Here is a 23461-nt window from a genome sequence, read left to right as displayed (position 1 = left end):
AAAATAAGTAAATCAAACATATTTACAAATGAGTCCTAAAGTGAAATTGCGCTAAAGTCCCTTTACATATTAAATGGTTTGGTAAATGGTAATATATAGGGATTTTCTAGTCTTGATGACCACTCAAAGCGCATAACAGTACAGTTTGCCATTCACCCATTCACACACACATTCATGCAGTGAATTAAATGTATTATATGAAAACAAGCATATGTACATTTACTCCCTAAAATATCAAATGTAACTAAGGATATTTTGTTATAAACTATACAAGTAAGTCAGACAAAACGCACAAGTTGAGTCTTTATTCATGCTTGTTGCATCATCATTTCTTGATTATCACACTTTTGTTTTAACATTTAATTTTAAACAGTTACTACAATAAAACGTCATGCTTGAACTCGGAAACAGATGTTTTTTTATAGGTGTGAACTAAAACAATTTTTGCAAAAAGTCTGCTGTTAAACTTTAACTTGGTCTTTAACTTGGTCGGATTTTTTTACAGTCACATAACTTCTGTTTGTCATGTGCACTATAGAATGTCCACCTTACTATTAAGACAACCATGCTCTGCAGTATGTTGACTCTGTAATAGCCAACCAATTCAGTCATGTCCCAGTGACAGAAGATTTGGGTCTGAGCAGGTCTTTCTCTCTGCTAAACATGTTGAATACTGACTTCTCTTGTTTCTCTTGCAGATACGTGAGATCTTTTATCCCCTCAGATTTAAACAAGTGATTTGACCTGTTAATTGCAATGTGTGATATTCCTTGCCTCCTTTCCTTTTCTTCTATTTCTATTAATTTATTTTATTCAAGATGATGAGGTAGAGTAGAAAGTCTCGATCATTCTTTGATATCTCTTGTCCTGCACAGACCACCACACCAAAGAATAATGCTGGGGGTAAAATGCGTTAGAAGTTAATAACATGTCAGATGTCAAAGCAATATTTGAGTATATTTTCAATGTGGTTTGGTTTCTCTGAGTTTGACAGTTTTGTTCACCTCTACATCATGTATACACTTTAAAAAAACAAACACTGGGAGGCATCTTCTCATTACAGCAGCCTGTGTCAAAAGAGATGTCATGGTGTCAGGGTCAAAGGCCATCATTTCCATGTGGTTAAGACCTGACTAGATAAAAAAAAGGAAAGAGTTGACTTTAAGGAAAACTGTAACTTCTGGTACTTTTACACCAAGAATCATTTTAGAATACTGGAACACTTCAGTTATAATAGGATTATTTACTCTCCATTCTGTTTTCGCTCTCATATGTGCACTGTGAAAGTCGCAAGCTCATTGTAACAGTCACCTTAAGATCCCCTAAATGCAGCCATGGGCCACTTGCTGTTAAGCTCAACAACAGTGACTTCCAGGCTGTTGCTGAAGTAGAACACCTAGCCCTTTTCCCAAACATGTGAAAACCAAATGAAATTACAAACACAAAATATGCGATAATTATTATTTCAGCCAGCTGATTGTTCAGGTGTGACTTGTGATGTGGTTGATATTAATGAGAGCCATGTGCATCTTAAGCTGTTTCCCACCACTATTACAGGTTGTAGTTATTTAATTACACTAATTCCATTTAATATCTGCTGGTGAAGATGCATAGGCAAATCTTCTCATTCTTAATAGGACGACAGTGGTCATCCTTTTTACCAGAAGTTCGGTTCGATCTCACTCGTTCCCATCTGCATGACAAAGATTCTTAGGGCAAGATACTACCAAATTACTACCCAAATTGACCATCAAAGAAAAAAGCTGTCCAAAGATGTACTGTATGGATGTGAATGTATGAAAGGCAAACAAACTGTACTGTAAAGTGCTTTGAGTGGTCATCAAGACTATAAAAACACGATATAAATACAAACCATGAATAAAAAAGCCACCTGATGTTGTGTTGCATGCCTGTAAAAGCTGCAACCCAGTCACGGCACCAAATAACACATTATCAATGAGCAGAGGACTTCTATCCAACAAAGGTATTGTAGTAGTTCATGAATAATACAGTTGTGTATATCTTATGTACTGTATATGTATAACCTGTTGGATTGCTAATCACAACACTTTTTTTCCGGATTTTGGTGGTCCCTCCCCTTACACTATGTGCACTAGCTAAGACACGTGCACTGCATGTTACTATACACTTACGTGCACACATAAGTACACAAACTGAGCCAGAATATCAGGATTGACCCCTTCATGTTTATGTCATCATGGGAAAATTCTCCTGCCCCCAAACCCTCAAGAGGCAAAAGACTCCTGTCGGGATCATTGTTTTTGCCCAGTTGATATAAGTCATCCCTTTGAGTCCCTACATTGTCGACTTTCTCTTGACCTTAAGAAAAGTTGTAAATTGCCAGAAGAGGGCGACAAAGTAGGCAAAAGCAGGTCCTTTTAAGTATAAGGCTAAAGATAAACTTTAAATAAGCAGAGGTAGGTTCGATTAAATTAGGGTAGATTATATTAAAAGTTGGGCAATTAATACATTTTTGTGAATGGAAAATGTTGGCAAAGTTCAAAAGCCAAAGTCTCGCCGTAACGGGAGCACCTCTCCTCCCCAGAAAATATTGAAGTTTCTGAAATGCCTTATCAGTGGCCTGGCCAATATTGCAGATATATCACCACATTTTCATAATGCACGCCTAGCGGCTAGTCAGTCACGCTTCTTAAAAAAACTAGATACAGAGAAAGTGGAGGCCAACATTACGTACACGTGCTGTGGGCGGTTGACCATTTACAACAAACGGGACAGGTGGGTCCTTGAAGAGACTGGAACAAAATGTTTCAGAAAAAGACTGAAAGGAGGAGCAGCATCAATGAACACTATATGTGTTTTCTGAACATTAGAGCCCGTAAAGTAATTACAATTATATACCTATTGAGTGTAATATGTGTTGTTTAAGGAAGTCAGAGAGTAATTTACTTATGAGGAACTAGAAATGGACAAAACATTAAAGAACACAGCAAAACAATACCAGTACCAGGGGAACAAACAATGGGAGAACTGCCATCTGTATTAAGGTCACTTGAAGACAAGTGACCTTAATACAGATGGATCTCAAGCCACGGATGCTCTACAAATGGCATTTGTCACCTCATATAACCATCAATTACATGAAAAGCTGAGGGTTAAAACAACAACTCAGTTCACAGAGCCAATCAGAGAGCTTGAGACAAAGCATGGACATCTGGTTTACCGAAATGAGGTGGGATGGCTGAATTGCACAAATATGCACAAATATATTTTACAATCCTAGGGAAAAAGTTGAAAAATGAATGCATATTAAGGGAAAACCTCAAGTAGAGTGTGAAATCAATTGGCTGTATGATTTGGCTTTATGAGGGGGATTATCAAGTATCTCTAAAGCTGAATGTCAAAATACAATGTCCCAACAAACTTCTGTTTTAAAACGTGAAGTTTAAAAGCAGAAGTTTTAGTTTCACTTCCCTCATCCATAAATTAATGTTCTGGCAAGTGCAACTCCATGAGGACATATGAATATGCAGGGTGAGTTTGCAGAACTCTTTCAGGCATTAGGGCAGGAAGAGTACACCAAAGATTCCGTTGTTGGCTGCAGTATAGGTAATACATTGTGACTGCATGTGTTAGAGGATAACACATGGGCCAAAGAACAAAGTTAAAGTAAATTAAAATGTTGTCAAAGATGGCTGCTGTGATTGTAAGTAGTTATCACACTCATACATTTTCAAGTGTTTATTTGTACAATAAGTTTGGTTTTACACTTAAAACTTGATGTCATGGTCACGGATATAGCGATTAACCTTTTATGGATCAAAGCTTGGGACACAATTGTTCCTATACAAATGCTGTTTAAATAATTAGGTTATAGTGATCAATTAATTCACTTACATTTTGGTTTTTTTCCTACATATTTGGACTGTAAATCAGTTATTATTAATAGTTTTACCGACTCTGTCAGTGATTTACTGCTTCCCTCTGTTTCTCTATCATTTGTCCTGTCACTGCTAACCGAATCGAGCCAAACCAGGATCGCTCCTCCATCTCCTCTGTCTCTCCATGCATTGTCTAAGTTTACAAAGTCACCCAGTTTGAGTCTACCCATGTTTTCGATGACACTGTTTGTGCACACGCTTGCGTACGTGAGTGCGCTATTTGATATCGCCCTAAGGGAACTGCCATTACCTTTCCAAGTTCTAGGACTATGTTACAGAAGCTTTATGCAATTCAGTTAAAGTAATCAACTAGTGAGGTTCCGTGTTTAGGCAATATGTCATTTTCATTTCAAATTGATGCAAAAGTTTCATTTTCACTTCTAAGTTGTTTGTAAGGGTCTATAGAACAATTTTGGTCCGAGGGCCAGACATGCCGGTCAAAAAATTGCCCTCTAGGGGGCGTTGTTGGCTCTGAACCTACCACCAGCTTTAATAAAATATGTTAGCTGTTATAATTCTTGATCAGAATATTTGATCTGAACATAATAAGTATGTATTGATTCAGGATCAGGAGTAGCAACTGATATCTTTATAATATGATCGATATAACCCATATGTATCATGTGAGGCAGGATTGGTCCACTGCTACCAGCTGCTTCTGTATGTGAGTTTATGCGTAGACATTCTTGGTCCAGTCCAGACTTCTGTGTTGTAGGAAACTGAAAAAGTGAAATCCCAGTTCAATGGAAGGATGAGGTAGCAGTACGTGATGTGGGATTATGATCCAGGTTATCCAGGGCTGCAACTGTGAATATGCACGCAAATTTGTATGAAAAAATATTTTTTGCGCTGTTCCTTGTTAGATCTCCAATAGTCTTTGCAAAGCTAGCTTCAATGCTGAGGACCTTCTTATATGACACGCTCAGATTATATTTGTGTAAGAGTTCAACCAGTTTGCAAATGCAGTTCGAGGGCTAGGAACACTGCAAGTGAAGGCTCATAATACAAGTTTGAGGAAAGAGAAGTCATATTTAGCATGGCCATCTGACTCACAGAGAGTATCTCCCGAGAATTCTCCTGTTCGGATGATGATTTGGGTCCTGAAAGGAGATTATGGAAGAAATACTTCATACGTTGTGGAACAGATGATTCTTCGCGGTCTTTGGGAAATGAACCATCACAGGTACTTTTTGCTTCTGTCAAATCCGGAAAGTGTTTGAGGACTGTTTTCTTTAGGCGTGTCCGGTTCACTGTCTTCTGGATTCCACGTTGTTCCAATCACTCCGTTATCATATCGGTCAGATCTTGTAATGCAAAGATGTTGCGACCTCCAGCAATTTCTTCCTGTATGAATTGGAGCAACTTATTTTCGGCTGTGACTTCAAAGTCTTCACTAGCTGTATCTCGTTTACAAATTGCATTGTAAGGACGTTTGAACCCTGTGTAGCAATTGCGATGATACTTTCTCTCAATAGTGACACGATCTCCCTCTGAAAGGAGTGCCACAATACGATCTTCCCCCAGTGCAACTGCCATGTCGTGTATCTGATGGGATAGTTCTACCTTCTGGAAAGAATGGTCTGCTCTATTTGTTTCATCACCACAGAAGATACATATTTTATGATTTACAGGTGCACCAGTTTCGCAGGATCTTCTTATGGCAGGAGTCAATCCTTCAGAATAACGTTTTTTTGCATTGTCAAGTGTTGTTGGCTGGTAAAGCTTACAACACTTTCTTCATGTGGAAGTTCTAAATTTGGGTGGGGAGCAGCACCAATTGCTTGGAACTGACGTGCAAGGCTGATAAGATCTGTGTATGCTCCCTCTCTACGACTGACAATTGGATTAGCAACAGGGCAAACAAGTTTTTCCGTTGTTTGGTTTTGGCAAAGAATGCATAGCTGCCAATTCGTTGTCCCAGCCATCTCATAATACCTGTTCTCTTTCAACATTCGTTTCGGTATCTCACTATGGGACACGCCCTCCGCGCTGTCCCCCAGAAGCAATTTTACACTCCGCCAGTCCTGACTGGCAGGCGGACGTGACGTCTGTCACTAGAGGAGGGACCTCCTACTCTATATAAGACCGGATGTCACGTCATCGCCTTTAGTCTAAAAACTCTTCTCGCTCCTAGAAAGCATTACCTCAGACAGCGTAGCTGAAAAGATTAACAAAATTGTTCCCAGGGCGAGCTAACCACTCGGTCGACGAGCGTTACCTTAAAACACTATAGCTGGCTGGGGCTAGTAGATTGTCACCATATTATCTACTCGCCGCTTCCAATTAAAAAGGAAGAGATGGCAACCATGGACCCGGCTCCTGTCCTCACCATGGGCAAGAGAAAGGTACCACCTAGGTTGTGCACGTGTGGAAACAAGATAGCGGGGGCAGATACCCACTCTGTATGTTCGGCGTGCCTCCGGCTGGAACACGCCCGAGAATCGCTAACATCCCCGGACACCTGTGAGCACTTTGCACGCCTATCAATAAAAACACGCCGACGCAGGCTAGCGCGCCAAGCTAGTCTGTCAGAGGTGGATCCTGTGATTGGGGTAACCGTCCCCAGTACACAGGATAGTGCGGAGGACACCCAGGGAAACACCTTTCCCGTGGGTGCCAGCTGGGGCGATCAGCTTGATGCCGTGGCACCGCTACATGACTCCGACGAGCCCGAGATCGACCTAATGTCTGGTCAGGGCGGAGCAATCGGAGGTGACTCCGACTCACTGCAGTCTATCAGCCTCGGCTCCGAGGACGACGAGGTGGACGTGGAATCCGTGTTCACCCCACCAGCCGCGAGGCTGGCGTCCGAGGATGGTTCATGCGGCCCGCCGGCTTCCAGCATGGACCTGCACGAAGTCTGTAGAAAAGCAGCGATGAAATTGGGAATGCATGGCCTGAAGCCCTCACCGAGACCACCATGTCCCGCTATGAGGGTAAAAGGATGCCCAGAGCAAAAGCTGACACCAAGCAGTTTTTGCCTGTGTTTCCCGAGTGCCTGGAGGAGGCGACACGGTCCTGGAGTAATCCACTCTCCGCCAAGAACCCCGTCCAGGGAGGGGCGATGTTGGATTGGGCTGATATGGAAGGGAAGGGTTTCTCCCACCTGCCCCCGGTCAAACCTTTACTGGCGACTCACCTCCACCCAACACGGAGGTCCACCATGACCTCAGCTGGCCCCACCCTGCCCTCTAAGGCAGATTGCCTCCAGTCGTCGCTGACGGAGAAGAGCTACAAGGCGGTGGCCACATCAGTGAAAGCTCTTAACGCCTCTTCGCTGTTGCTCGCCTACCAGGCGGAGTTGGAGGATGACATCGTGGTGTCACCTTCCACGGCAGTGTGGGACGAGCTGTGCGTGGTTACGGACCTCTGCCTGCGTCTGCACAGATGCGCTGTCCAGGCGTCGGGAACAGCCATGGCCGTTATGATCACTCAGGAGAGAGCTCGCTGGTTAAATCTATCGAACTCTCCCAAAAAGAAAAAGCCCAGCTCCTCGATGTTCCCGTGGACCCGAAAGGCTTATTCGGCCCGGCGTTAGCTACCATGCAAAAACGCTGGGAGGAGAAAAAGAGAGAGGGGGAAGCGCTCCAACTGTGCCTCCCCAGGAAGGCGCCGGCCGCTTCCCCAGCCGTACACCGGCAAACATTCACCCAAGCAGTGACACAGCCAGGTTCCCAATTCCCGAAACGTCAGACGCACCCTCAGGCGGACGGTCGGGGCCAGACCAAAACAGCGGAGCTCAAGGGCGCCTGGGCGAAGAAACCTTTCGCTCCCAGCGTGACAGCAGGAGATCCAGCTGCCCACCCTGCCACTCTTGGGGCCAAGAAGAAGAGGCGCGTTACCTAGCGCACCTCCGCTAGTCGGGGGGGACAGGTTCAGCCAGACGCCTGCTTCCCTCCCGTCGGAACGGGTTCTGCTCCGAGGAGCTTGTCTCAGAACCCACAAAAGGCATGCAGAGGCCATGTCGGCACTCATAGTTCACGTGAAATCAAAGAAAGGAAAGATCGGCGCAGCAGAGAGCTCTGTGGAGCCGCAGCCGAGTGTTTCCAAAAGCGCACTGTGCGCAAGCACAAATCCTTGCCCAAACAAACACAACATTCCTTTCTCCTCTGTAAAATGTTCAATAAATGTCATACGTAGTGCTAACCCCGAATGCCGAGGGCGCAGCCTCACTTGTTCATAAAAAACGAACAGAAAAAGACGAAAACTATCAAAATGATAGAAGAGCTGTACAAGGGGGTGCGGGCTCGCATAACACCACGAGGGGGCGGTATGGCTCCACCTATGGCACAGCGACCCAGCCTGCCTGTTGCAAAGGGCAAAGTGGGCGCTGTAACCACACGGCTCGTGTTAACCTCCGCCGCTCAGGCACTAGGGCCGCTGGCGGCCAGAACCCGACAGTGGCGAACCTGTGGGGTATCGGAGTGGGTAATGAAGACTGTGACCAGGGGCTACAGGCTTCAGTTTGTTTCCACTCCTCCCCGTTTCAACGGGATATTGCAGTCACAAGCGCAGGGAGAAAATGCGCATATCTTGCAGAACGAAATCACGGCTCTGCAGAACAAGGGGGCTGTTCAGGTGGTTCCACGAGAACAGAGCCAGAGTGGCTTCTATTCAGGTACTTTCTGATCCCGAAGAAGGACGGAAGTTTACGCCCGATATTAGACCTGCGGGCCGTAAACACTTACATGAGACGGTACAAATTCAGAATGCTGACACATTCAGCGCTGATCCGTTTTGTGCGTCCAGGCAACTGGTTCACAGCCATAGACCTAAAAGTCACATATTTTCACATCCCTATTTACCCTCCTCACAGGAAATATCTCAGGTTTGCCTTCCAGGGCATAACATACGAATACCGAGTGCTCCCGTTCGGTCTTTCATTAAGCCCACGGGTGTTTGTGAAATGCACCGAGGCAGCGGTGGCGCCCCTGAGGGAGGGGGGTATACGTATAGCGATGTATATAGACGACTGGCTCATCGCGGCACAGTCGCCCCAGCAAACTCAGGCCCACACCAGTCAGCTTATATCGCATCTGGCGGCTCTAGGTTTTGCGATAAATTGGGAAAAGAGTGTTCTGATTCCAACTCAGAGAATCACATTCATAGGACTGTTCCTCGATTCAGTCACGTTCAGAGCGCGTCTGTCCGCGGAAAGGATAAAAGCTTTCTAGGCTTGTCTGGCACTTTTTCGCAGGGGGGCGTTGCTAAAATTCAGGTCGTGCCTCAGACTTTTAGGGCTGATGGCCTCAGCTCTGGTGGTCATTTCACTAGGTCGTTTACACATGAGACCAGTTCAGCGCTGGGTAGCATCGCTCAAACTGAACCCAACGCACCACCGCCATCGCCAGGTATTAGTATCCCTGGCCTGCGTCCACGCCCTGCGCCCATGGAGATGCACGGGTTTTCTGACCAAGGGCGTTGCCATGGGAACGGTCATGGCACGAAGGGTGATAACAACAGATGCCTCTCTTGCGGGCTGGGGGGCCACGCACGAGGGGAGGACAGTGAGCGGAACTTGGAGCTTGCTAATGAAGTTTGCGCACATAAATTGTCTGGAACTGTTGGCGGTATCTTTGGCACTGAAACATTTTCTGCCCCTTCTCAGAGGGAAACATGTTCTGGTCAGAACGGACAATACCATGGTGGTGGCATATATCAACAGACAGGGGGGGCTGCGCTCGCGTCATCTTCACACGTTGGCACACAGACTGATAGTGTGGAGCAGTTCTCACCTGTTGTCCCTCAGGGCGACACATGTGCCGGGCACACGGAACTGGGGAGCGAATTTGCTCTCCAGGGGCAGCCCTCGCTACAAGGATTGGAAACTCCACGGCGAGGTGGTAACGCAGATATGGAGAATATTCGGCCGGGCTCAGGTAGATCTCTTCGCATCAGAAGAAAACGCACAGTGTCCCATGTTCTACTCCCTGACCGGCCAGAACGCCCCGATGGGGGGGGGATGCGATAGCGCACGAGTGGCCACAGGTTCTACTGTACGCTTTCCCCCCGTTAGAGCTGATCACACCTACCCTGGCCAGAGTGCGGGAGAGGAGTCATGCCTTAATCCTTATAGCTCCCCGCTGGCAGGGAAAATACTGATGCTGTTGTGCGCTGGCCGTGGCCGCTGCCTCTACGGAGGGATCTCCTGTCACAGGCTCACGGGGAGATTTTTCACCCTCATCCAGAGCGCATGGCGCTATGGGCTTGGGCCGTGAGAGGCTGAATCTGACCACAGCTGGACTTCCACAGAGTGTCATCAAAACCATTCAGAGCGCCAGGGCCCCTTCTACACGCATTGCATATGATGGCAAATGGCGTGCGTTTGAGGATTGGTGCGCCAAAGCAGGTGTGGAGGCTTTTCAGAGCCCTACAGCTGGCATTTTGACATTCCTACAGGAACTTTTGGACAAGGGTCTGGCTTTCTCCACGGTCAAAATGTACTTAGCTGCTATTTCAGCATATCACATAGGCTTTGGTGGCCAAACGGCAGGACAGCATCCTCTCGTTTGCCAGTTCATGAAGGGCGCACGGCGGAAGCGGCCAGTGTCAAGGAGCTTAACCCCACCGTGGGATTTGACATTAGTGCTCGAAGCTCTATCGGGCGCACCTTTCGAGCCACTGCAGCAGGTGGAGCTTAAAATGCTCTCGTTTAAAACGGCTCTCTTACTGGCGCTGACATCTGCAAAGCGTATAAGCGACATTCATGCACTGTCAGTGAATCCGTCATGCATGCGTTTTTTTAGGGGGGATTTAAAGGTTTTTCTCAAATCAAATCCCGCGTTTGTGCCAAAGGTTTTTAACTCGGCATTAGCATATCGCCCTATTGAACTGTCAGCGTTCCATCCTCCACGCTGGAACAGGGACGGCTGAATGCGCTCTGCACGGTGCGCGCATTACGCGCTTATGTGGACCGCACATCTGGCTTCAGAAAATCAGAGCAGATGTTTGTGTCCTGGGCTACGTCACACTTGGGGAAGCCTCTTATGAAGCAGCGTTTGTCATGCTGGATCGTGGAGGCAATTGCCACAGCCTATCATTGCAGAGGATTACAGCCCCCCATAGGTCTGCGCGCTCATTCCACTCGGGGAATGGCTGCGTCATGGGCACTGTTCCAAGGTGTGCCTGTTGAAGAGATATGTGAGGCGGCCAACTGGGCAACGCCTCATACCTTCACCAGATTCTACAATCTGGATGTCACTGTACCTACATGGTCTCATACAGTTCTGAGCGTGGGGTCAATGTCCGCCTGCCAGTTACGACTGGCGGAGTGTAAAATTGCTTCTGGGGGACAGCGCGGAGGGCGTGTCCCATAGTGAGATACCTCACTCATGTTTCAGAGAACGGGGGTTAACTCCTTAACCTCAAGTTACATTTAGTCTTTCACCCTTTTAGGGTTGGTTCAGCAGTAGCAGTAAAAGAAGGAATACTTACTTTCAATGTTCAGTGCAACTTATGCAGTCACTTCATACAGTACAATGAGAACTTATTCCGTAAAGAGCCAAGTGGTTTAGCGAATTTTGATTACTGGGGGCATTACTGATGGAATTATTATATTCTTCAGGTATTTATTCATTCATCCTACATGGACTGAATGGACTTTCCAAATGAGGAACACAGACGAATGAACCTTAATCTATCCAAGCAGTAGAATAGAGAAAATAGTGAAATGAGGAATAGAAGATAAATAACTAAAGGGCATGAATTGTAAGATTGTAAAATATTCTTGACATACATCAAATTACTGTATATGAAATGGAATAAATAATAAACACCTTCCCTTAATCAAAATACTCAGGACACTCTCCAAAGTAACTATAGCTATTAAAATTATTTATTAAAAAAAAAGGTATGAAAATTGGTAGCCACCTTATTTTTTTGCCATACCATAATTTTTATAACTTCCATATTTGAGCAAAAGTTCATTCCCAACATAGTACTGACTTGCAATAGCAATAAAAAAGAATACATCATAGCAGATGTAAGAAAATTAAGACCTTTTAAAAAATATATATTTCCGATTTTGGCCATTTTAGAAAATTGGCCCAAAACCATTTTTTTAAAATCTGGTTTCTTGGCCCTCAGACCAAAATTGTTCTATAGACCATTATGTTCAATTTAGAAAACAAAACAAAACTTTTGCATCAATTTGAAATGACTGAGTGCCTAGGCACCCCACTAAACCAAGATCACTGTAAGCGGTTTCCACTAAGTTATTTGTTGCTCTAAAAATGGGGTGTATTGAGTGTATTGATACGACTTAGCTACCACAGCAATCACACGATGCTACTATGCAGACTCCTGCTCCAAATGTGCAAAATGGCAGTTTTCCTTCAGCAGTTTATTCGTTCAGGTCAATTCAAGTCAAAAGACCTTATGTTTATTTGTCCTCTGAGAAGCACTTTAATGGTGCTGTTTTTGGTGCTCTGAATATTATTTTAAGTACACTTGACAAGAAATCTACAGAAATTCTTTATTTACATCAAGATGTTGGGAAAGGATTTGTTGGTTCCATTAAATTTCTGTTTGATGTTGTACAGTGTAGTTGGAGTAATGACCTGAGGTTGTACAGTCATCAGTTAAATTATGATAAACACCGTTATTTAACTATGTGGACAGACTGGTTGCCACTTTTATTTCAGATGGAACAAAAATAGGCAAACACAAAGCGTGACAGTGAATTATGAGTCAGTGTGGCGTGAGTGAGTGTGGCGTGAGTCAGTATGTCAGATGGTTCCCCACTGTCAAAACATTGTCGCAAAATATCAAGTTGTGCCCATTCACTGATGCAGTACATAAACCGAAACACAAAACTGTTCTTGTTTCGGACGTTTCCCTTTATACAAAACAATCTGAACAGGTTTACACTGATGATATTAAAAAGGGTGTTTTCAGATGTGATGACGTGATTCTCCCTCAGACAAATGAGGGACTGACAGTCTGAATGATCAAACTTTAAAAGAGAACACGCCCAATCCCTGAGGTATTTAGACATGCATCACAGGTAAATATGTTCAATAACTGCAAAGTATATAAAGCATCAATGTGCTGATAAAAGTAGTATAAGGAACCTGTGGTACTGACCTGCTCATCAAGATGAAGCTGCTTCTTTCTCTGACTCTCTTCTGGGCGCTCTCCAGCACAGGTAACTCTACTTTTCATAGCTTCAATACCGTCAGTAGCTACAGAACCTTATTTGAATCTAATTAAAAACATTTCACCATAAACAACTTTCAGGAAGGAATTTAACTTTGACACTAAATGTTTAATGTAATTAAAATAACTTATTTATGGATCCTCAGAGGAGAAACTATACTGTAAAAAAAATACATTATAGCACACAAACAGACTAAAGAGGTAAACTAAACATATAACTTTAGAACTCATTATTACATTTTTTCATTTTACATAGATTTTTAATGCTCCATTCCAGTTCACATGCATTTTCACTCCATAACTCCATATCAATCAGTTATTATTCATTCCACCCCTCATATTTTTGAGCTTTGATAAACCAAAACATCCTTAAAACCTGAGGACCTCATTCTTTGACTTGAAATTCAGATCTGATAATAACAGATTATACTTGACAATTTTTCTCCTCACATCAGATGGAGCACTTGTGTGTCAAACTTGCACAGGTCAAGCATGTTCTACACCAGTCCTACGTCCATGTCCCTCTGGGATGTGTGTAACAGCCTCTGTTCAAGGTAGACTTTTCTACATTACTCTCCATTAACATACATATACTTTAAAGTAAAAACATTTTAACCAACTGCCTGACTCTGTTTTCATTTCATTTGGGACTCCAGGACAAATCTACAAGGCGTGTGCACCGTCCTCCCTGTGCCCAGCCACAGGCTCTCAGACATTTTCAGTTAACTTGGATTTTTTGAGTGCACTTACATCTGCAGCGTGCTGCAACACAGATAACTGCAACTCAGCCAACCTGCCTTGTAAGTACATATACATGACTATTTTATACCTAACATAGATAAGATAAGGGAAAACTTGTGGCATATTTTTCTGACATGTTCTACTATCATTTTGTAATGCTGTAATATTCTCTATTCATATGAACATATACAGTGACTGAGAGTAGTGGAAAACATGTAACAGAGTAATACAGTACTACAATTACAAATAAAACTTAATTTAATACAGATGATAATCGAAATAATGCATATAATTTATGTTAACCCTAGCCGTAAAAAAAATATGACCTAAAGGGATTACTTCTTAAATCTACATAACTCGTTCCGAAATGTAAAAGTTGTTGTAATTCCACTTACTTTACTGCAATTCAGACAGTCCAGCTTGTAGTCAATGAGTAATTTAATTAATTTCAAAACAAGCAAGAAAGCGAAGACTAACAACATCCCTCTTCTTTCATTTCCTGAAAGTAAAGGAGGCCATTCTTGTTTGTTTCAGCCCCTGCAGCTGCTTCAGCTAATAGCCTTCTGTGTTTCAATTGTAACCCCATCACCTCTCAATGCAACAGTTCAATACAATGTAAGGGAACAGAGGATCGCTGTTTTCAAGCCAGTGGTGAGTCTTATATACTGTATAGTATACACTATGTTTGATGTTGATCTTTGCATATATATTTATATATATATATAGATGTAGGGATTATTAAAGTCTAGCATGCAAATGTGCGTCAAGAGGCCCACAAGTTAAGTACATACACATTTTATGTACTCTGTGGGCATTTTGAAGCACATTTGCATGCTAGACTTTACTAATCTCTACCATTTTATTATTAATAATAATAATAATAATGATAATAATAGCTTGAATGTATATAGCTCCTTTCAATAGTCAGTGAGGACAAAAAGAGGGGAAAAAAAGGAAAAGAAAATAATTCACACAAAATAGGACAGAAATAAACAGCACTTACAAGTGGAACCTTGATTGAGGCCAAAGGTCTTAGTGAACAGGTGGGGTTTGGAAATTTATTTGAAACTGTCAGGGATGCAGCGTGGTGGTTTTCAGTGGGGAGAGAGTTGCAGAGAGTGGTTGCTGCGACACAGCAGGGCTCTGTCTCAAAAGTTTCTCAGTTTGGTGTTGAGGATGGAGAGCACACCTGTGTTTGAAGACTGCAGCCTTATGAGCGGCGTGTGGCGTTGGAGGAGGTCAGTTAGATATCGTGGGGCTCGGGCATGGAGGGGTTTTATAGGTGAGAAGGAGGAGTTTGTAGTTGATGAAGACCTTAATTAGTATATATTACTATATTAGTTAATAATAACTAAATCAGTTAATCTGCCTGTTATTTTCATTATTCACCATAAATCATTGAAAAAGCATAAAATGTCAATCACAATTTCAATTAACTCAAAGTGAGAATACCAAATCTTTGTTTGATTGACTTACACTAAGGCTAACTGAAAAACCAGTGCAACTCTAAATCAAATAATATCAAGTACATATCTTACAACAATAGAACATACAATGAACATTTGCCTTCCTGTGCTGGTTGAAAGTTTTAAGCTGGTACCACCTCGGAAAAGATCCACTATCCACTGAAGACATTTTCTGTGTTGCACATATAACCAAACACGACGCATCTCTTCTTCCTCCCGCTGTTCAAAAATGAAGCTAAAATATCTGAAATATTCATGAGGTGCTAGCTTGTGCTGTTGACATCATTTGGAGTCAGCCACTGCACAGTGGTGACCGCGATTTGAAGCCAAAGTATCAAGTTCACACCAATACATGCGCTCGACCAATCATGAGTCAGTCTGAGCTGTAAATCATGATGTTTCACCCCATTTGTATAATCAAATAACTAATCAAAACCAAACTTATCAGAAAGAGTTAGCTTCACTTTTGGGAGACATCAAAGTCGTTCATCTTTATATAAGTCTATGCAGACAACAAGGGATATTACAAATACAAATAACATTTTAAAGTAACAGTGATTTTCTTCTCCAGTGACAATTGGGTCGAACACTATTCCAGCTTTTGGTTGCGCGTCTGAAAACATGTGTGCTGTTGCTTCCAGCCTGGGAACCATACCCTTCCTGCAAAGTGCTGTTAAAATCAGTGGACTCGCCTGTTGTGGCACCAATTTATGTAATACTCTAACTGCAACAACTACAACTGTTCAAACAACTACAACTGCTCCAACAACTGCATCTGCTGCCACAACTGCAACAACTACAACTGCTCCAACAACTCCAACTGCTCCAACAACTACAACTGCTGCCACAACAACTGCTGCCCCAACAAAAACAATCTCCACCTCAGCCGCAGCTATAACTACTGCAAGTGACGCCTGTTGTATCAGACTGGGTATGATCCATCTGCTGATCGGACTCCTAGTCTTTACTGTCTATTAGAGCAAAGGAAGAAAAGGGGAAAAGGACCACAGAAGTCACCAGAAACCCTCTGAAAGACCCCTTTGAAGTCTAACTTTGCATTTACTCACTGCCATTTCTAGTAAGTAATTACAGGGGATAAATGAAATTATAAATTTAGGAAAGGGGGTTGGAGTCCAGGGCGGCTGATGTGGAATACAAGGGCACCAATAAAATAGACACATAGGCTTCTGGAACACAACAAAGGTGACACATCCTTTTGTCACAGTTTCCATTTTCTTGGTTCATATTTGCTTTGATTTTCTCTCAAATGTTTGTGTATTTCAAATGGACTGAATGCTCTGACATTATATTATATGTTATTCTATTTTAAAGAAGAAAAACTGTCGTCATTACAAAGACAAAATGTTTTTACTACTCTGTCTTAAATTGGGCTTTATGTCATCTGTTGAATTTAAGAATATAAATCCACTTGAAATTATAATTATCATAATTTATAATGACATCTCGCCAGTTACACAGTACACGTTGAAATCCAAAAGAAGTTGCCAAACAATGACAGTGTTCTTTTAACCAGTGACGTAGCATCTGTTAACAAGGTACAAAAGACTTATTATAAAAAAACATATTTCTGCATAATGAAGTCCACACAAAAATAAGTTTTCATTATATGATACCTAATTAGCGCAATGCAGCTTTCAGTATCCTTTCTGTAAAACAAATGTTCTAAATAATAAATTGTTCCTATTCAGTTTGAGTACCTGCTGCATAGCAAATATGAAATCTGTGTCCCATGTTTGAGAATTTGCAGCTTCCTTTACGAAGTACCTGAAAATGCACCAATGATGTTGTTATCATGAAAGGGTTAGTTTAAAGCGAATGGAGGTTTATGATGACGCTCATGCTGGTCAGGCTTCGATTCATACTTTGTTTCTTTGTTCTATATATTTTGTGACAGATTTATTCTTACTTTATGGTTGTAAGGTTTCACCATTTTCATCTTCTGTAATGTTAGCAAAGTCCTTCACTAAAAAGTTGCATAATTCCTTTGAGTTCAAGTGTGTCGGTGCAGACCCAGAAGACTGCAGGCAAACATCAGTGACTTGAATTGTTTTCGGGTGGCCATGGGTTGCCAGTGGAGTTTGATGAGCAGGGAGTTGACAAACACATAGTGGTGCAACCTGGAATTTGTAATGGTTCCCCTTTGCATAAAGAGAAGTCTGCAGTGGTCATTACAGTGGTCAGGGCCTCTCCCCAGAGCTGGGTGGCATATAAAGTCAATGGCATACCTTGTCCTCAAATACGACACTGAGATTTCATTGGTGGGGGACAACAAAGAGATTTTTATGGGGTCGATAGGTCGCAGCTTGAAAGGGTTTTTTTCTTCACCTGATGCTTAAGTTTATTGTTGTCACCAGTCAAGGAAAGTGCAGCTGTGCAAACCATAAATTATACAAATCTATTAACAAATATCTTAAAATAAAAAAATCTCTGTGCCCATCAGCCATTAATTAAACCAACCAGCACAGAAATATTACCAAAGTATATTATATGGGGCCCCAACATTTGTTTAGTAGTAGTTAAAACACCCCTCTGAACTGGCTTGTATGTGGTGCACTACAGATTCCCCCTTCGATGAATATATAAGATAATCCTTTATTAGTCCATCAATGGGGAAATTTGCAGTATTACAGCAGCAAGAGTCAAAAAGGCATCATGAAGTAATAAGTAACATGCAATGCTTAAGTGTAAGGGATATGAAAAAAAAAAATGGAAATATAGAAAAATATGAATATAATTAAACTTATATATATAGGGTAAAGACAGGGAAAAAAAGTGATAAAATATGTACAACGACTGGATTGCACATGAACTGTTGATATTAAACAGACATATGAATATAGCACACTGAATATTGCACAGTTGCAAGTGTTAAAGTGCAGTCCATAATGTTGGTGCCTGTTGTTTTTACTGGGAGCAGAGCTGGTTGTACAGTCTCACTGCTGCAGGAAGAAACGACCTGCGATACCTGTCCTTTGGACACTGAGGGTGAATATTTTGGAGTCTCGCACTTACTGTTTGCCAGTAGTACAAAGGTTGGGTCGGAAATCAACCACTCACCCGCTATTTCCTACTTCATTTTATAATGATAACTATAGCACTATATAGTGAGCTCATCGGGAAAAAAGAAAATAAGCCTCCGAAATATTGACACCCTATCTCTGCACTGTTAATGGCGTTATTGTTGCAATATTAGAATGTCCAACAACATCGGCTGGTGGAATATTCATCAGTCATTTTAAATGTTTATTTTATACTTAGTATTACTTTAAGGTAAAAGACACGTTGACTGATCATCTTTAAATGTAGAAATTTACTTATTTCCCACACTTTGTGTTGTGATGTGCTGCTCTGCTTCTATTTACATTTAAACAACAGGTCGTCTGTTCCTGCTCCTTTCATCTCTCCACCGCGAGCGCAGTGCATGATGGTATATATTGATTGGTTGGTGACCATAGGTTGTCCACTACTATTCATGATGCATTCTGGGAAACAGTAAGTGCACCGCACTTCACTTATTCAGACACCACAAGAAAATTCCGAACTCACTATTAGTGATTAGTGAGAGATTTCGGACACAGCAAAGGAAACCCATCATGAAGGTGATGTCGTGTCCAACAACTGGTTGTTTACTCTGGGTATATGTATGTGCAAGATAAAATTATTTAACTGCTAGTGAATGCCAGTTTAACATGTTAACATGATGGCTAATGTTACAGCTAATGATAATGAAGCGGTGCAACATTACAGGGCATGGTGTAACCCCATGACACAGCTAAGTCAGAATCAATCCCCTGGAGATCACGAATGGCTTTACCTTCATGACGATCAATCAAGTAATTGAGATATTTCAGAGGAAAGTGGTGTAACCAACACACTGACAAGATAATCGACATGAGCAATGCCATAATTAAAAGTCACATTCGAAGAACCTGCTCGTCCTGCCTCCACCTGTTTTAATCCTGCTTTGTCATTTGTACTGTATATTCACCCTCAAGGGTCTTTGTCTATGATAATGTCCGTGGAGTGTTACATCAATAACTGCAGACACCAGAAGGTTGCTCTATTGATGCTACGTGTGAGGGATGCAGTATGGTGTGAGGATCCAATAGCAGAACACGGAGGCACAGGTAGGAGCAGTTAACAAACTTTACTTCTTGTATATGGTACACGTAAAGGCAGTCCAAACACGAGAACGTGAATCCAATAGGGAGCAGGCAGAAGCAGAGTTGGTAATCGTTAAGGTCCAAGGTCGGTACACGAGCAGGCAGTCGGCGAAGGTGCAGAGTATCCGGCAGGGAAAAGGCAGAGACGAGAAACGTTAAACAGGCAGTGGTCGGCAACAAGAGAGCTATCAGAGAGAAATGCTGGGACGCTAAGAACATGAAGATACAAAGACGAACTGGCAACGCGACACAGGAACACAGAGACTAAATACACCGGGTGATTAGGAACAGGTGCAACCAATCGGGGAGGAGCTGACAATCACCAGGGTGGAACACACACACGAGGGAGGGAGTGAGGAGTCTGAAACGAGAGGAGAGATGAGTAGGGACACACAACACAGAACATAAATCATGACCACCCAGGTGAAACAACTTATCGGACCGGACGAGACTTGACACTACGTGGTACTTGTATTTCCATTTGATGTTCAAGTGAGAAAACATGAGATCTAGAAAGATGTTATTAAATATTTGACTGGAGAGAGTCACGTACTTAGTTAGGAACTTCTATTTAGCTTTAGCTTTATCTGGTGACACAATACAGTACAACATAAGAAACAATATAATAATCTAATCTTCACAGGAAAAAAGCATGAAATACAGAAGACACATGCACCTAATGCTCTTGTGGATTTCATAGCAAAGTTCAGCGTGCTGCAGGTATATCTCCACGTCATTCAATTCATCAATCAATCCAATTTTATTTGTATGGCCCATTTTCACAAATCACAATTTGTCTCATAGGGCTTTAACAAGGTGGGACATCCTCTGCCCTTAACCCTCAACAACAGTAAGGAAAAACTACTAAAAACCCTTTTAACAGGGTAAAAAGAAGGTAGAAACCTCAGAGAGAGCCACATGTGAGGGATCCCTCTCCCAGGATGGACAGAAGTGCATTAGATGTCACGTGTAAAGGAGATCATCAGAAAGATAAGGGTAATTGCAACATTGATAAGAATAAACACTTTGAAGCATAATGGAAGGTCAATGAATTGATGGATTATTGTCATTAATGGTCGAGTATCTGAGGAGAAATATTGTATATCAAGCAGTCTTGTAATCATAGTCCATGGTCAGCAGCCATCACGATCAGGATCCAACATCAAGATCGGAGGCCATGATAGTCCATGGTCATTGTCGACTGCAGCCATCAGGATCCACCATCAGCTGCCACCACCACTATCAGAAGCCAACACGTTACAGGATCCGCCATTATTATCACGATCACCCAGCACCATACAGAATCCACACTAACCCTACCTAACATCTTTTGTAAACCTGCAGAACATAACATTGCACTTTGGTACACACCTATTAGTTGCTCTGACTGACACACAGTTGCAGTTAAGGTAAGGTTAGGTTAACTTATTTGTACCCGTAGCTAGATTTGTTTTGCAGCCAAAAAAAGATGAGGCATCAATCCAAACACAGTTCAAAATTATAACACACTGACAGAAAACAAAACCACAAAAACACTGACAAAAAGTGCTAAATTGCTTCGCTATCAGTAGAAAATAACTGTAACCCGTTCAAGTGAACAATTGCAGCTGGAACAACATTTTTTCAGTAGCGTTTTATTTTACACCTTGGGAGTGTAAACCTTCGACCAGAGGGTAGAAGCGGATATTCCCCACGCAAGTTGACAAAACACAAGCAAAGTAAGAAAACATCTTCATCAATTTCACAACACAACACATTACAGAAATGCGCAGCAAATACACAAAGTGCGCAGCAAATACAAAAAGTGCGAAGCAAATACACAAATGCGCAGCACCGCGCTGCAAATAGAGAAATGCGCTGCAAATAGAGAAACGTGCTGCAAATAGAGGAGAAACGATAAGGAAGAGTTTCCAGAGAACAGCTAAAAGTGATGGACACTGCTGCCACAGGAGACACAAAAACGTCCAATACATCATACAAAATCGGTTCCACACAGGGCTCGGCAACCCACAACTCTGGAGCGTCGTAATGGAAGTTTCTTTCATACGTTTATTGAATGGACGGTTAATTGTTCTTATTTGGAAATTAATTTGATTGCATGGATTACTGGATATTTTGGTCAAAATTAGTTCTTTGTCTGTTTACCCATCCTAACTATTTGATTTGATTGTTAACCTGATTGAATAATTCAAATGAATATATATTGATTAACCGAATTTATTGTTTGTGATTTATTTTTCTTTGATGTCTTTTGTAGTTAGGTAAATAAGCTATCTGGGTTAACTCTCGTACTGAGAGATATTATATATTTTGAAAGGTGAAGAATCCCTGTCTGGAGACCAACATTTTTTTTTTTCAATTTAGAAAACCTACGCTACAGAAATAGAGCCCGGCGTGGGGCCCGAACCTAAATTACATTAAACTTAATCAACATTAAGAGTATCAAAGCTGCCATTTAGTTTTTTTCCTTATGTATATTCTGTTGGCTCTTTTTGCAGGTTTTGAGGTCAAAACATGGCGCCATGGGCCATGCAATGGCTCTGTGTCACTTATGAAATCCCAAAAACCTGTCCAACCGATATTTCAATCAGGAGAGACTTGGTTTTCGATTTAACAAGTTTATTTTACATATTTTCACAGAGCGTAGGAAATGTGAATATTTTTAGTTTTTTTGGCATTTTAGACCCCTGTGTGATGTCGTCAGAATTAGGAGGGGTTTAGAGCAAAACGTCATACAGGAAAACCCCCCGGGGTCTAGACACTGGTGGTGGTTCATCAGTCGTTTGTTTGTTTGGCTGATGTATGGGCATTGCCCTGTTGGACTTCCTAGGTGTGACATCCTCTGTCCTAGACCCTCGCAAGAGTGAGGAAAAACTACGAAAAAAAACCTTATTGAAGGGAAAAACGTAGAAACCTCAGGAAGAGCCACATGCAAGGGATCCCTCTCCCAGGATGGACAGAAGTGCAATGGATGCCACGAGTAACAAGACTGTTGTCAGGCAGTCGCTGCCACCTTAGTCCGTGGTCAGTTGTCGTCGGGATCCGGGAGAGATGATGAATGTTCTCCTTGGAACTGGAGGCGATTGGGGTGGAGGAGGGGTTGAGCGAGTCGCTGCGTTGACACTGCTGAGGAAGAGAAGAGAAGGGAGTTTTAAAGTTTGACAGCTGCTGTGTGACTGGCTGAAGGAACCCGCGCGGGCCTAATTGGATGTGATGGGAAAGCCCACGATCAGCTGACGGTATGGGTTAAGCCCTCCTGTGGGCGTTCCCAGTATTTGGGACCGCCCGCTGTCAGCTGATCTGGATGCGGGTTTAGTCTTCCTTATTGAACTTGCACTGAGCTCCATTTCAATCAGGAGAGACTTGGTTTTCGATTTAACAAGTTTATTTTACATATTTTCACAGAGCGTAGGAAATGTGAATATTTATAGTTTTTTTGGCATTTTAGACCCCTGTGTGATGTCGTCAGAATTAGGAGGGGTTTAGAGCAAAACGTCATACAGGAAAACCCCCCAAAAGAAGAAGGGGAAGACGAGGGAGATGAAAAGCTGGTGAGTCTTACCTGTGTTGTAGTATCCTAGAATTGAAACACTTTAGAAAACGACGATCGTCGTGCGTGTAACAGTATGTTATAAGGATGACTCAATGGAATACGAGTACACCCTCCAGTGAGAAAGTAAGAGGTAAATTAGGGGGTACACTCGGGGATCTAAAATGAACGCGTGGAGAATAATCATGCGATGCTGTAAATATTGATAAAGCACGCTTAGGGTTTGATGAAGTTAGGTCCGCTAGAAGGAAAAATGTCGTGGTGAGTGCAGGTCCTATGTGTTGAACTTAATAAAAGGTCATCCGACCAAATAAAATAAAGTTTGGGAAGGAACTTGAAAGCGGAGCATCCTCCGCAACAGAAATTAAGTCGCATGACGAATAAAAATTAAAAGCGGCTCGGCACACCGCCAACGTAAAATAAAATGGCATGGCTAAACTTAAT

At 42.4% G+C, this 23461-nt stretch overlaps 1 protein-coding gene across 2 annotated transcripts; it reads left to right on the top strand.

Moving 5' to 3' along the window:
• Positions 1 to 3480: 3480 nt before the first annotated feature.
• LOC128444659 (threonine-rich protein) lies at positions 3481 to 16991 on the top strand. 2 transcript variants are annotated; one of them, XM_053427249.1, is made up of 5 exons: positions 3481 to 3513; positions 13532 to 13630; positions 13733 to 13876; positions 14352 to 14468; positions 15855 to 16991. In XM_053427249.1, the coding sequence occupies exons 1-5, from the start codon at positions 3501 to 3503 to the stop codon at positions 16259 to 16261; spliced, it is 780 nt and encodes a 259-aa protein (XP_053283224.1). In that variant the 5' UTR covers positions 3481 to 3500; the 3' UTR covers positions 16262 to 16991. The 2 variants fall into 2 exon arrangements, with proteins under 2 accessions (XP_053283224.1, XP_053283223.1); XM_053427248.1 differs by lacking the exon at positions 3481 to 3513 and adding an exon at positions 12815 to 13065.
• Positions 16992 to 23461: the final 6470 nt, after the last annotated feature.

The sequence above is a fragment of the Pleuronectes platessa genome, chromosome 7 (assembly GCF_947347685.1).
Source record: "Pleuronectes platessa chromosome 7, fPlePla1.1, whole genome shotgun sequence".
NCBI classification, from domain to species: Eukaryota; Metazoa; Chordata; class Actinopteri; order Pleuronectiformes; family Pleuronectidae; genus Pleuronectes; species Pleuronectes platessa.
This window is presented reverse-complemented; position numbering and strand designations above follow the sequence as displayed.

What these genes read in the sequence shown, in the direction of transcription:
- LOC128444659 (XM_053427248.1), top strand. Translation starts at nt 13,017, where the DNA reads ATGAAGCTGCTTCTTTCTCTGACTCTCTTCTGGGCGCTCTCCAGCACA. An exon ending in TGTAACAGCCTCTGTTCAAG is followed by an intron (nt 13,631 to 13,732) that starts GTAGACTTTTCT and finishes TTGGGACTCCAG; the next exon opens with GACAAATCTACAAGGCGTGT. An exon ending in TCGCTGTTTTCAAGCCAGTG is followed by an intron (nt 14,469 to 15,854) that starts GTGAGTCTTATA and finishes TTTCTTCTCCAG; the next exon opens with TGACAATTGGGTCGAACACT.